The following is an 11165-nucleotide window of genomic DNA, read 5'->3' as shown; positions in this document are numbered from 1 at the left end:
TTGCGGCACGTCCCCGTATGGTCATTTGTATTGAGTACCCTTGAGTACCCCCCCGGGGCTATCACAAAACAGCCCCAGACTGAACCAAGAGCATTTATAAATGGGTTATTCAAATTCACATCCATTGATAGAGAACAACATTGCTATCCCCATAACCAATAACAATGGTCAATACTGCCTGAAAAAGTGTGCCAATTTTCTGATAGCTCCTTGTGGATTTTGAAATGGTGTGGATCAGATCAGATATATGCACACCGATGCAGATTATCAAGGCATCCTATGCAATATATGCAATGCAATATTATTTATAAAGCGCAGCTAGATATTAGTTCAGAACACTGACCTAAAAAATTTGGATCGTTTAACGACTGCACTCATAAACACTATTGCCATTCTTTGAAAAAAATTCAAGATACGTAATTGAAAATTTTTAAGTAGTGCAGCCAGCATGTGATTAATCAAAAGTTTCTTTTACTTTGAAATTGGATTGGATCGAAATATCGAGGAAATAATAGACCAATTGGTTAAAATACTGAAATATTTACAGAGGTTAAAAACATTTATAATCATCATACACTCCTTGATAAAATTACTGCTACTAAGCTACAAAACGAGTGAAATATTAGGACTAGCGATGACGGATAAATTGAATTACTACCGCTACAAATCTCAGTCTCATTATCATGAAAGTCGTAACAATGATCAGAAGGCCTCCGCCTGTAGTATGGCTGTATAAAACAGGGATTGGGGACCTTGTCCGGTGGAGGTTCCTCAGCTTCTTGCGTTAATTTCTTCTCTTCACATCCATTGCATTCCCCTCTTCTTGTCACTAGGAGTACCAGATTGGTACCTGCTATTCTAGAGCCTGCCCAATTCCTGCAGATAATAAAGTGGTACAAATTAATGATTAAAGGATTTATTTGGGGCTTATTTTGAAAAAGTGGACGGGGTCAGATTTTGAAAAAGTGGGGTTTTTTTTCAAAATTTTGACCTTTTTTAACCAAAAAGGCATTAAAAACCTCTATTTTTTCGCTCTTTAAAGTTACCCCCCCCGACAACTGACCCTTGCTTGTTGTCTGCATCAATTGGATCTTCTAATCTAAAGTGGCTTGCAAAATAAATTGCCATACCATACTGAAGATGAAATGGTCAATATGGGAAAAAATCGCACAAAGCGTGCAAAAATCGACACTTTTAAGCTGAAATGGCCAAATACGAGTATACAAATAAATTTCGTAAAAATCACACACACAGGCATCAATTTTAGCCCCCCATTCATGGCCTTACCTGGTACAGTTCATACATCTGATTTCACCCTGGGCTCCTTGGTTTTCTTCCTCAGTCAAATAATACTGCTTTTGTAGTTTGATGCAGCTAACATTCTCTGGAATATCAACATCCTCTGCACCTATCACTGTAATAATGCAAATAGTAGCATTAGATTTTGTGTGCACACCCCTCTGGACAAAGGGAGTCAAGGCAATCCTTTGTGTCATTTCAGGACATGAATGTTGTGGCAACCACATTTAGCTGATAAGAGTGTAGGTATCAATATTGAAGCAGAGGGAATATTCTAGTTGAAATCTGTACACCCCCTGACCTTTATCTCCAACACAGGTGGTTGTAGATAGCTTTGTTCCAAAGCCAACCTATTTTCCATCCAATTGAAAGAAAAAATGAAAAACCATGCCATATGCCCTCTGACACTATAGTAAAGACCAGCTGTAGGTCCTCGGCTGGCGCCTCGGTGAGTGGACTTGAGCAGTTGGTGGGTGGGGTAGACCAATATCTGTGGGTAGACAGTAATACTGCATAGTGGTCCTACTTGCTGGTGACAGGGAGGTGCTGGTTGGTGACTTATATCATGCTTATGTAGCTTGCCTAGTGATAGTGTAGCTTGACTTCCGCAAGCTCTGTACTCATGGTACTAGCCAGGCAAGGATTGGCCTTACATTTTCTTTACTAGTCACTTGCTTGGATTTATTTTACTCAGGGATCACTAGATCTTCTAAGGTACTGCGAGGATTCTGATCAAGAGCTAGCTGTAGATTTCAAATTGAGTCACCCAGTCAAGTAACCGCATTTGTAATTCACACTCCCTGAGTGGAAGGTCAAAGTCATGACTTCCATAGAAGCTGTATGGATTTCAACCGGAATAACTCAATACTGCGGCTGATGCAATCATCAGCTACCTCCACTAACCCTTTTTGATCAAATTTGCAAAAACTGTTGTCTACAAATGTATCCACCCTGAATTCAATTGTGCGCATTTTGTATAAATTAAAAAGTGACAAGTCATGGATTAAGGGTATGCGGTATTGTTGGTCGAAGCAACCAAAAAATTGATTTTCATTGTCTAAATCAATATACTATTGAAAAAAAACACTTCAATGTTTTGCAAAAGTTCATTCTACAAATCATATACTTTGAAAACTTCCTTGATTTATTGTTGTTAATGAGTTATGTACGTTTTACAAAAGTGTTGTTGTTTCAGCCCTATTTACAACATAACTCAAGAACCACAGGACATACAAAAGTATATGTGATATTTGAATTCTTCTACACACTCGCTTTGAAATGTGTACATCCATATCAAAACGATGCACTTGTCGGTTGCTACATGTGTCTCTTTTTACATAATAGTTAGGAATACATACCAGACTCATCTCAACTTGGTGTCACTTCAAATAATCCCCAAGTTACATGATTTAGAAATACAAAGAACTTTTCTAAACTGATTTGAAGTGACTTTCACCTGAGATGAGTCTGGTATTTATTCCTAGCTATTATGTAAAAAGAGACACAAGTAGCAGCCGACAAGTGCATCATTTTGATATGGATGCCCACAAATGATCAATGCAATTTTTGCCAAAGCTCACTACCATTTGCATGATGCTGCGAACTACCAAATCGCAACAGTTTAAAATAGTTGCTAACCTTAATTGCTCTCAAAAGCAATTGCCAATCAATATTGTTTTCAATATATTATTGGACCCAAGTTGCTCACATTAATTTTGTGTTACAGAAGATTATTTTTATTTTACAATATGGTAACTTCTAAAGATGATCTTATTATAAACTACTTACTACTATAATCTGTCACTCCAATTATAAACATGTCGAATAGAGTGTGGCGTATGAATGTCCTGCAATGGAACAGGTAACAATAGTGCGAGTTAAGTTGGGGTGTAAATCATTCAATTAATGTGGATTCAAAATAATTAACATAGAGTTATATTAAAGTTGCTTAACCAGGTTGAGAGTATTGATGTACCTACTTCACCCATCAAAATATAAATTTTGGTATCATGTAAAAGTTCCAAGTTTTGAAATATTTTCTCAAAATATCAAGAGCTATCTTAAGAACTACTGAATCAATACTAGGCTTGTTTGTACTCATTTTAATGCATTTTGCATGCTGATTCCAAATATGGTCATGAAAATTTACATTTCTGAAATTTGTGAATTTAAAAAAAAAATTTGAAACTTGTCGTCTGCAGTCGACACCCGCGTGAAGAGAGTTAAAGCTTTCACATGATACCAACATTTATATTGTGATGAGTCTGGAATATATTTGGAATATGTATGGAAAAGTCTGGAATATGTTTCGTTAATGCAGTATGAACAAAAATATGGTAGTTTGGTGGTTATCATCCAAGAAATCATGTATGAGTCACAAAGATACACATTTTTTTATTCAAATCTCTGGAACACTTGAATTCAAACCTTGGAATAAGAATGTTTGAGTGACAGGCCTCAATGTGACATAGCAAACACAATGTAATACAGAGGTGAATTATTAATAAAATACTGGAATTTTGCTAATTTTCATCCAATCTCATTGGACTTCATCTGGCAACTGCAAAGATGCTCCGGTATTGATCGTAAATCGGAGACTGGTCATGTGTCAATCGGCAAGGAATATTGACAATCGATGAATCCCATGCGTGTGAAAGTTGGAATCTCAGGCCCCCTCGTTTGTTGAGGGATGGCTTCTCCACTCGTTCCCAAATCGCTTCTCGAACTCCCCGCTCAAACCACCTCTCCTCACGATCTAGAATGATAACATCCTCCATATCAATTTGGTGTCCGGAAGTTTTGATTGACACGTGACCAGTCTCCGATTACGATCAATATTGGAGCATCTTTGCAGTTGCCAGATGAAGTCCAATGGGATGAAAATTCGGAAAAATTCGTAAGTTATTCCAGTATTTTATTCATAATTCACCTGTTTCTATGACTGGATGAATCATAATATACATCAACACAATGTAATACAATCGGACCACAATATGGTCACATACCTTTAAAGAACTGTTCCTACAAAATGAGCATAAAGTCACAAGTTGGGAGTTTTGAGACGTTCCCATTGTTGTGTTGCTGTTCTTCGTTTGAAGACACTTGTATATGTGTACATTCATATCAAAACGATGCACGTGTCGGCTGCTACATGTGTCTCATTTCACATAATAGCTAGAAATAAATACCAGACTCATCTCAAGTGGAGGTCACTTCAAATCATCCCCAAATCACATGGTTATAAGGAATGTTCTCTGTAATCCTAAACCATATGACTTGGGATGATTTAAAGTGACCTCCACTTGAGTTGAGTCTGGTGTTCATTCCTAGCTATCATGTGAAATGAGACACATGTAGCAGCCGACAAGTGAATCGTTTTGATATGGATGTACACATATTGGCAGTGGTAGTCATGTTTGTGAATGTGGTTATACTATGCTGTACTCAATTCAACACCCAACTTGTGACTTTACGCTTATTTCGTGGGAGCATGTCACATATCGTCACTGGGCGGGAAAAACCTCGTATGTACTTTTTGCCCTTGAACATGGATGAAGCAAACCATTCAATATAAAGTCTACACTTACAAGGCTTTATCCATTTTCAAGGGCCAAAAGTAAATATGAGGTATTTCCTGCATGTACTTTTGGCCCTTGAACATGGATGAAGCAACCTCTTCAATATAAATTCTATACATACAAGGCTTTATCCTTGTTCAAGGGCCAAAAGTACATACAGGTTTTTCCCGCCCAATGATGTTGTATATATCAGCTGCTGTTGCTACTTATACACCTGTTATTATTATTCACTTTTTCTCTATAATTTGGTTCACCTCAAGTTTGGTAGTGACGTAGGTGCGTATTTTGCTCGCCGCAGTGTCCACGCACGCAGCGTACAGGGGGCGACTAGTCGGCACGCTTGCGGCGCAACCGCGGAAAAGCACTGACCTCACTACCAAACTTGAGGTGAACCAAAATATACTTACCATGCTGCTGTAAAGATCCAATAGTTGAAATTTAACATATCCCAAATGGTTGGCTGAAACAAATAAAACAAGCAAAATTATTTTAAAAACACCTTTGCCAAAAGCAGCGAGAGGTTTATGCACCCCTCGTCTTGATGGTCTTGCATCCAATGTGCATACATTGCAACATCTTTTTGCACTCATTTTAGCAAAACAATCGATATACCACATTACCCAGTGATCCTGTGGCTGATCAAATTCAAACGGGTATAATCAAGGTACTAATATACTACGGTATAGGATAAGCCACTCGTTTGCGCAAATGAAGTCAGTCATTCAGCCTATGCGCCTTCATGCATGTGATGGCATAGCTGTGTAGGAGTGTATCACCTGTGGAAGAGATGATGCATGTTTACGTCATCGTTTCAAAAAAATATTAAATGGCGAAAAAGCGGCGAACATTTGGTGAATCTTTCCATTACTATCATATCGTGAAAAACCAAATAGCTGAGGAGTTAGCTCAATATGCTAGGAAAATATTCTCTTTGATGACCCCATGACGAGACTGGCTAAATAAGCTGCATTTTGGCTGGAAAGGGTCCGAATAATTGGCAGTCGATGTGCGCCATCTTGGAAAAATTTAGGGTACCAAACTACCCAAAACTGTCAATCAACATACCGATGGTACCAAACTCCCTAGTAACCGTCACTCAAACTGCTGATGTGTCAGTCAAACTGCCGTGAAGTGACTTCAATTTTTATACAGGGATTGAAAACGAGTGTCACGGCCCTGGTATAATCCTCACTGGTTCTGATGATGTTTTTGCTCCCTCAATTTAGGAGTAAGACACTTGTTACTGAGTATAGAGATAAGTTGACTTGTGATGACATTGCATGGCAGTAGGCATGTACATCATAATTTCCATTGTTTTATTGCTTGGCAGTATGCATGCTCATCATATCTTGTTCAGGGCCTGTGCTTTTAAACCTCCTGCCACATGTATAGGCTATTGAAAAGTGTAATGGTTGCATGCAGTTTGCTCAAGCATATTGATATACCAGTCCCTTGCCTTTGTTGATGAGGTCAACTCATATAGTTTATGCTTACCACATTGATAGTTCTTGGTGCTGCACCCCCTGTAGTAGACTGTCTAGGACAGGCTGCTTGGTAATCTATGGTCTCTATCCTGTAGAATCAAACCAATAATAACCATTACAGTTAACAAAAAAAAGGTCATGAAATTGTACATCCCAGCTATAATGGACTCGAAACTAATATTTAAAGCTGAATTTAGCTATGCAGATTTACCCTCTAAGGAAGGTTCCTGTTAGCATCAGCCAAAGAGGAAGAACAACAGTTTAACCCTAACAGGACCAAGTACTACAAAATACTACTTGATATATGCGCTGTTCTTGCGTGCATCCCACGTGGTGTGATGACGCAATCGCCCTAAGTGATATATAGGCACGGTTTAGCTGGCCAGCGAAGCCCAAGCCCGTGGCGAAGTGTCGCCCGACCCAGTGCCTGGCATGCGAGGGTCTCGGGTTCGAATCCCACCCAGAGCAAAAAACTTCTTTCTTTGTTTTCTCTCTTTATTCCTTCCTTCTTTCCCTTCCCGTCGCCAAAAAGCCCTGAGGCGGTTAGGGTTAATACAAACGATAGTTAAACACATTGTGGAGGCAAAGGCTAGAAAGGTAGCTTATTGAGATCCTACATTGGGCTATTCCATTTAAAATCCACACTACCCCTGTGGAAGATTTTGGAAATATCTGCCACAGGGGAGTATGAATTTCACATGGAATGAGTACATTGGGTAACTCCATTTGCATTTCATACACCCTCTGAGAAAGATTCAACCCGAATCTTACCATTAGGGGGAGTGAGTTTCAAATAGAGCTGCAAATGTCAATTCCATTTGAAATTCATATTCCCCCTGTGGAAGATATTTCCAAAATCTAACACAGGGTAGTTAGCTAATTTGACAGTGAGTGGCCTTACCTGCTGTAGAAAGATTGATTATGCATATCATGCATGATATCACCATCCACTTCTCCAAAGAACATGCCAACCTGAAAATAATACAACAAGACCAGGGTTACTACTTGATCATTGCTAAGCAACAGTTTCAATGATGTCCACTGCTTCGTTGACGGCTCGCTATGTCCGGGGCTATGTCAAAAATAAGGTTTGCTAAGTCGAATGTAGGGTTAGGGCTACGGTTAGATTCAACATTCAAATTTAAAAACTGCAAAAATGTGACACAACATCCAATGGGGGTAAAACAAATAAATACAAAAAGTTAAAAACCCAATATTTCAAAAAGACAAGAGTTTTCTTTTTTCTTTCTTTCATTCTGGTGTTTTTATTCGTCTTCTTGCCTGTTTTATTAGATTTTGATGTTATTCTGAAATGAGTTTTACTGGGTTTTAAAATTTAAAAATATTATATGCTAAACGCTTTTATAATTTTATAATATATTTTAAAATTTTCTGAAGTAGCTGTAAAATCATGACAAATGCTACCTGACTATATTGACTATTGTTATAATCTGAGATGAATGTAACTTTCGTCTCGGGTTTTAATAATTGTACCTGTTTGTAAACCTGTCACTTTAATCTGTATATTGTTATTCGTTTGCCAAGGACATGTAGAAGAACAATGATTTTTGATCTTGAACATGTTTTACCATGAATACATAAAGCTATTATTCTTATTCTTATTATAATAGACCAGCTTTATTATAGTACGCCTACTATATATAAAGCTGGTCTCTCTCCCTTGAAGAAGGAAAACCTTTAATTTGTCTTTTCAAAAATATTGGGTTTTTAACTTTTGTGTATTTATTTGTTTTTATCCCCATGTGTCACATTTTTGCCGTTTTTAAATTTACCCTTTGTTAGCGTGACACACTGGCATCATTTTGGATCATCCTTTGCTTCCCTGCTGGTTATTTGGTATAGAATTTTCTATTTTTTACACTTATTTCATATTCAAAATGGTGAACCTTATTTTCGACAGAGCATAACAAACCTTCAAGTGTACTAAGTGCAACATAGAAGTGTGTCCTGGCAGATGGAATGTTTGCGATCCTACTGCATATAACTGGTAAGATTCGTGGAATAAATTGGGGCACAAATTGGGAATTAATTTGAATTTGTTGACCAGCCTTTTGCACTGAATATACTTTACACAACAGTGGCATAACTAGGAAGGCAAGGGTGGGTAAGTGACCTGCACACCATCTTAAGGGGTCTTAGGGGCACCCTTAGATTATTAATACACAGATTGGGATTTTCCATGCCTGTGCCCTCTAAGCGTACTCGAATTCAGCTGACGCCGGTACAGCGTACAGACCTGGCGACATCGCTTATCTTTCGCGAGAAGTTTCTTTTGTGTCCGCTCGAGCTGTTTGCGCTATTTTTTAGTTTGCTCACACGGTACCTGACTTAGCGTCGATCCCGAGGCAACATGCCATGTTTCCGTGGTATGGGGGCACCAAATAGACCAATTCAGTGCCCCCTAGATTGATTCTGTGCCCACTCCTAAGTGGTGAAAGTCTAATGTGCGCTTTGAACGCATCATTTCAACATCTATAGATAATCATTTGAAACAATGTTTTCAAACCAAAATTCAAATTGACTATAACCAAATTAGTTGTATAAGTGTAAATGTTTTTGTACAATAGTTTCAGGAATGGGAGGGGGCACCATTCTGTATCCTTGCTCCTGGTGCCACAACCCCTAGCTACTCATTGATACACATACCTGAAGACTGTGTATGAGATTAACTTATGAAATTTGGGTGATAAATTGATAATTGATCCATAAGATCATTCTTGTGTATACTGAATTATTTGCTTTACACTTTACTGAAGACTGCTCATGAACTTACATGTTCCTGCTTTTGGTTGGTTGCAACAATAAATCCACCGTCATCCAAAATATAGCAAAATAGATTCTGTGAAGGGAAGACAATAATTGTTTTATTAATGATATTCTTATTCAGTACAAGGAAGCATTTATGTGACATAAAAAGAGGAAAAGTTTCAGGTCTGAGGTTCATTATTGTGCTATGGTTAAACCATGAAAATGTTATACAAAAAGTAATTTTTACACATGTCTTTTATGCACCTCTGTGTCTTGTTAAATATGTAATTTCATGTCCTGTGCATTCTGGCAACTATTTCAAGTGAGTGACATGACATAAAGTGACATTGTGATTTCAAAATAAGCAATCTTATATACCGGCTTGATGCTTCTAAAAAATATGTTGCATACACTGACCTTATCTTCATTGTCTTCACTAATTGCGCAATTCACAGGAGAAGGCTTTTTGTTGAAGCCCTGAAATTCACCAAGAACAAAATAAGCAATATTAGTATAAAATAAATAGTAAATTAGTAAAAGAACAAATCTTTATGATATTTCATTGGTATCTGACTGTGTTATCATGATTATGGCTGCAATGTGTGCGATGACCAATCAGATTTGTACACTAACAGGACAGATCAATTAATAAAGATCAGACAATTCTAAAGACAAATCCAATTTCACGCATTCCTACACCTCAATGGCAGCCATTAGCTGGGTCCCCGTCGGCTCTATCTCACCTAAAATGTGAAATGATGCGGCCTTGGAGGGTATTTTAAACTGCATTCTATCACCCGTGTTACACGTAGACAAAAGAATGATGACAGTTTGCAACACAAAAGAATCTAACATCGAATTTTAAGTGGGTTTAATCCACCCAATTGGGCACTCACAACACCTGTTTGGTGCATGCGGGGACCCAATAATGGCCGACCAAATCCTGACCATGACTTGGCTCGTTGGATTCGTCTATAGGCAAATTCTATAAGACATACTATATTTCTTGATATTAACATCTTGTTTGAATAATACATCGTCTCATATATAACGGACTAAAGTTTAATATATATATCTTTGGCGGACAACAACCCGGTCTTCAACTGCATTATTTTACATAAACTAACCGTGTTATATGGGATAGATGCTTTTAATTTATAAATTTATCATTGTTTTGACACAAAAATATTAACTGTGACAAGGTTGTCCAATATGACATCACAGGCCCATGTGAGATATTATGAATTGACAATCAAAAGTAATGATGTCACCAAAAGTACCCACCCTTATTACATGATGTATATATACCTATGTATACCAAATTAGAACTACAAAATCTTCACAACTACGTATCAAGAATTCCAAATATAACAAACAAACAAACACACAAAGCAGATATAGTGCTGTTACATGAGCAAACACGACATCTGTGCTTGACTAAATATATCTTAATCTACAGATCTTACATTACAAATTAAGCAAAAAAAATCAACAAAGCAGCATGAAACACGAGGAAAATATTAGTCTGAGAATAAATTGGATTTTGATTGGCTCTTAAAAGAAACAACAGCGGTAGTAACCTACAATAAAAGAATCTTAAAAAATATACACACAAAATAATCAAAGTTCAGGCAAAAGTTCAACAAGCTTATATAGGTATTATCAACAAGCATCAATCAAATATCCCTACAATATAAAGACAGCAAGTATCAGGAACAAAGCATTCTATACACAGGCACATTTCATTTAGACCCTTAGCCCAGAAGAACCTGTAGACTTGGTATGTAGATGTTCATGCATATTAAAATCAGTGTGGTCTATAACAATTAAATGTATTTCATGATTTCAAATTTTAATCGGGGACATATCTAAACAGAGAAAGATGCATGCAAACCCCATGGGGGGGGCTGAGTGACGGTGATGAAGGACCTTTTTCCATCTCTTGAGGTGTATATAGGCCATTATTAAATACCCCTTGCAGCTCAAACTGATGTAAAAAATCAACAGATACAGGCACCCCATCCAATTTCAAACA

General features: G+C 37.6%; 1 protein-coding gene across 1 annotated transcript in view; it reads right to left on the bottom strand.

Moving 5' to 3' along the window:
* Positions 1-400: 400 nt before the first annotated feature.
* The window catches only part of LOC140148075 (voltage-dependent calcium channel subunit alpha-2/delta-1-like), a 313901-nt gene continuing 303136 nt past the window's right edge, over positions 401-11165 (bottom strand). Inside the window, exons 37-44 of the mRNA XM_072169928.1 lie at positions 9548-9607; positions 9156-9221; positions 7263-7333; positions 6372-6450; positions 5285-5337; positions 3088-3146; positions 1288-1414; positions 401-876 (exon numbers count right to left, since the gene is read on the bottom strand). Coding sequence (XP_072026029.1) covers positions 570-876; positions 1288-1414; positions 3088-3146; positions 5285-5337; positions 6372-6450; positions 7263-7333; positions 9156-9221; positions 9548-9607 — 822 coding nt within the window. The 3' untranslated portion in view covers positions 401-569. The remainder of the gene's footprint in view (positions 877-1287; positions 1415-3087; positions 3147-5284; positions 5338-6371; positions 6451-7262; positions 7334-9155; positions 9222-9547; positions 9608-11165) is intronic.

Source organism: Amphiura filiformis, chromosome 3 (assembly GCF_039555335.1).
Source record: "Amphiura filiformis chromosome 3, Afil_fr2py, whole genome shotgun sequence".
In the NCBI taxonomy this organism is placed as follows: Eukaryota; Metazoa; Echinodermata; class Ophiuroidea; order Amphilepidida; family Amphiuridae; genus Amphiura; species Amphiura filiformis.
The sequence above is the reverse complement of the archived record's forward strand: the minus strand, read 5'-3'. Positions and strand labels throughout refer to the sequence as shown.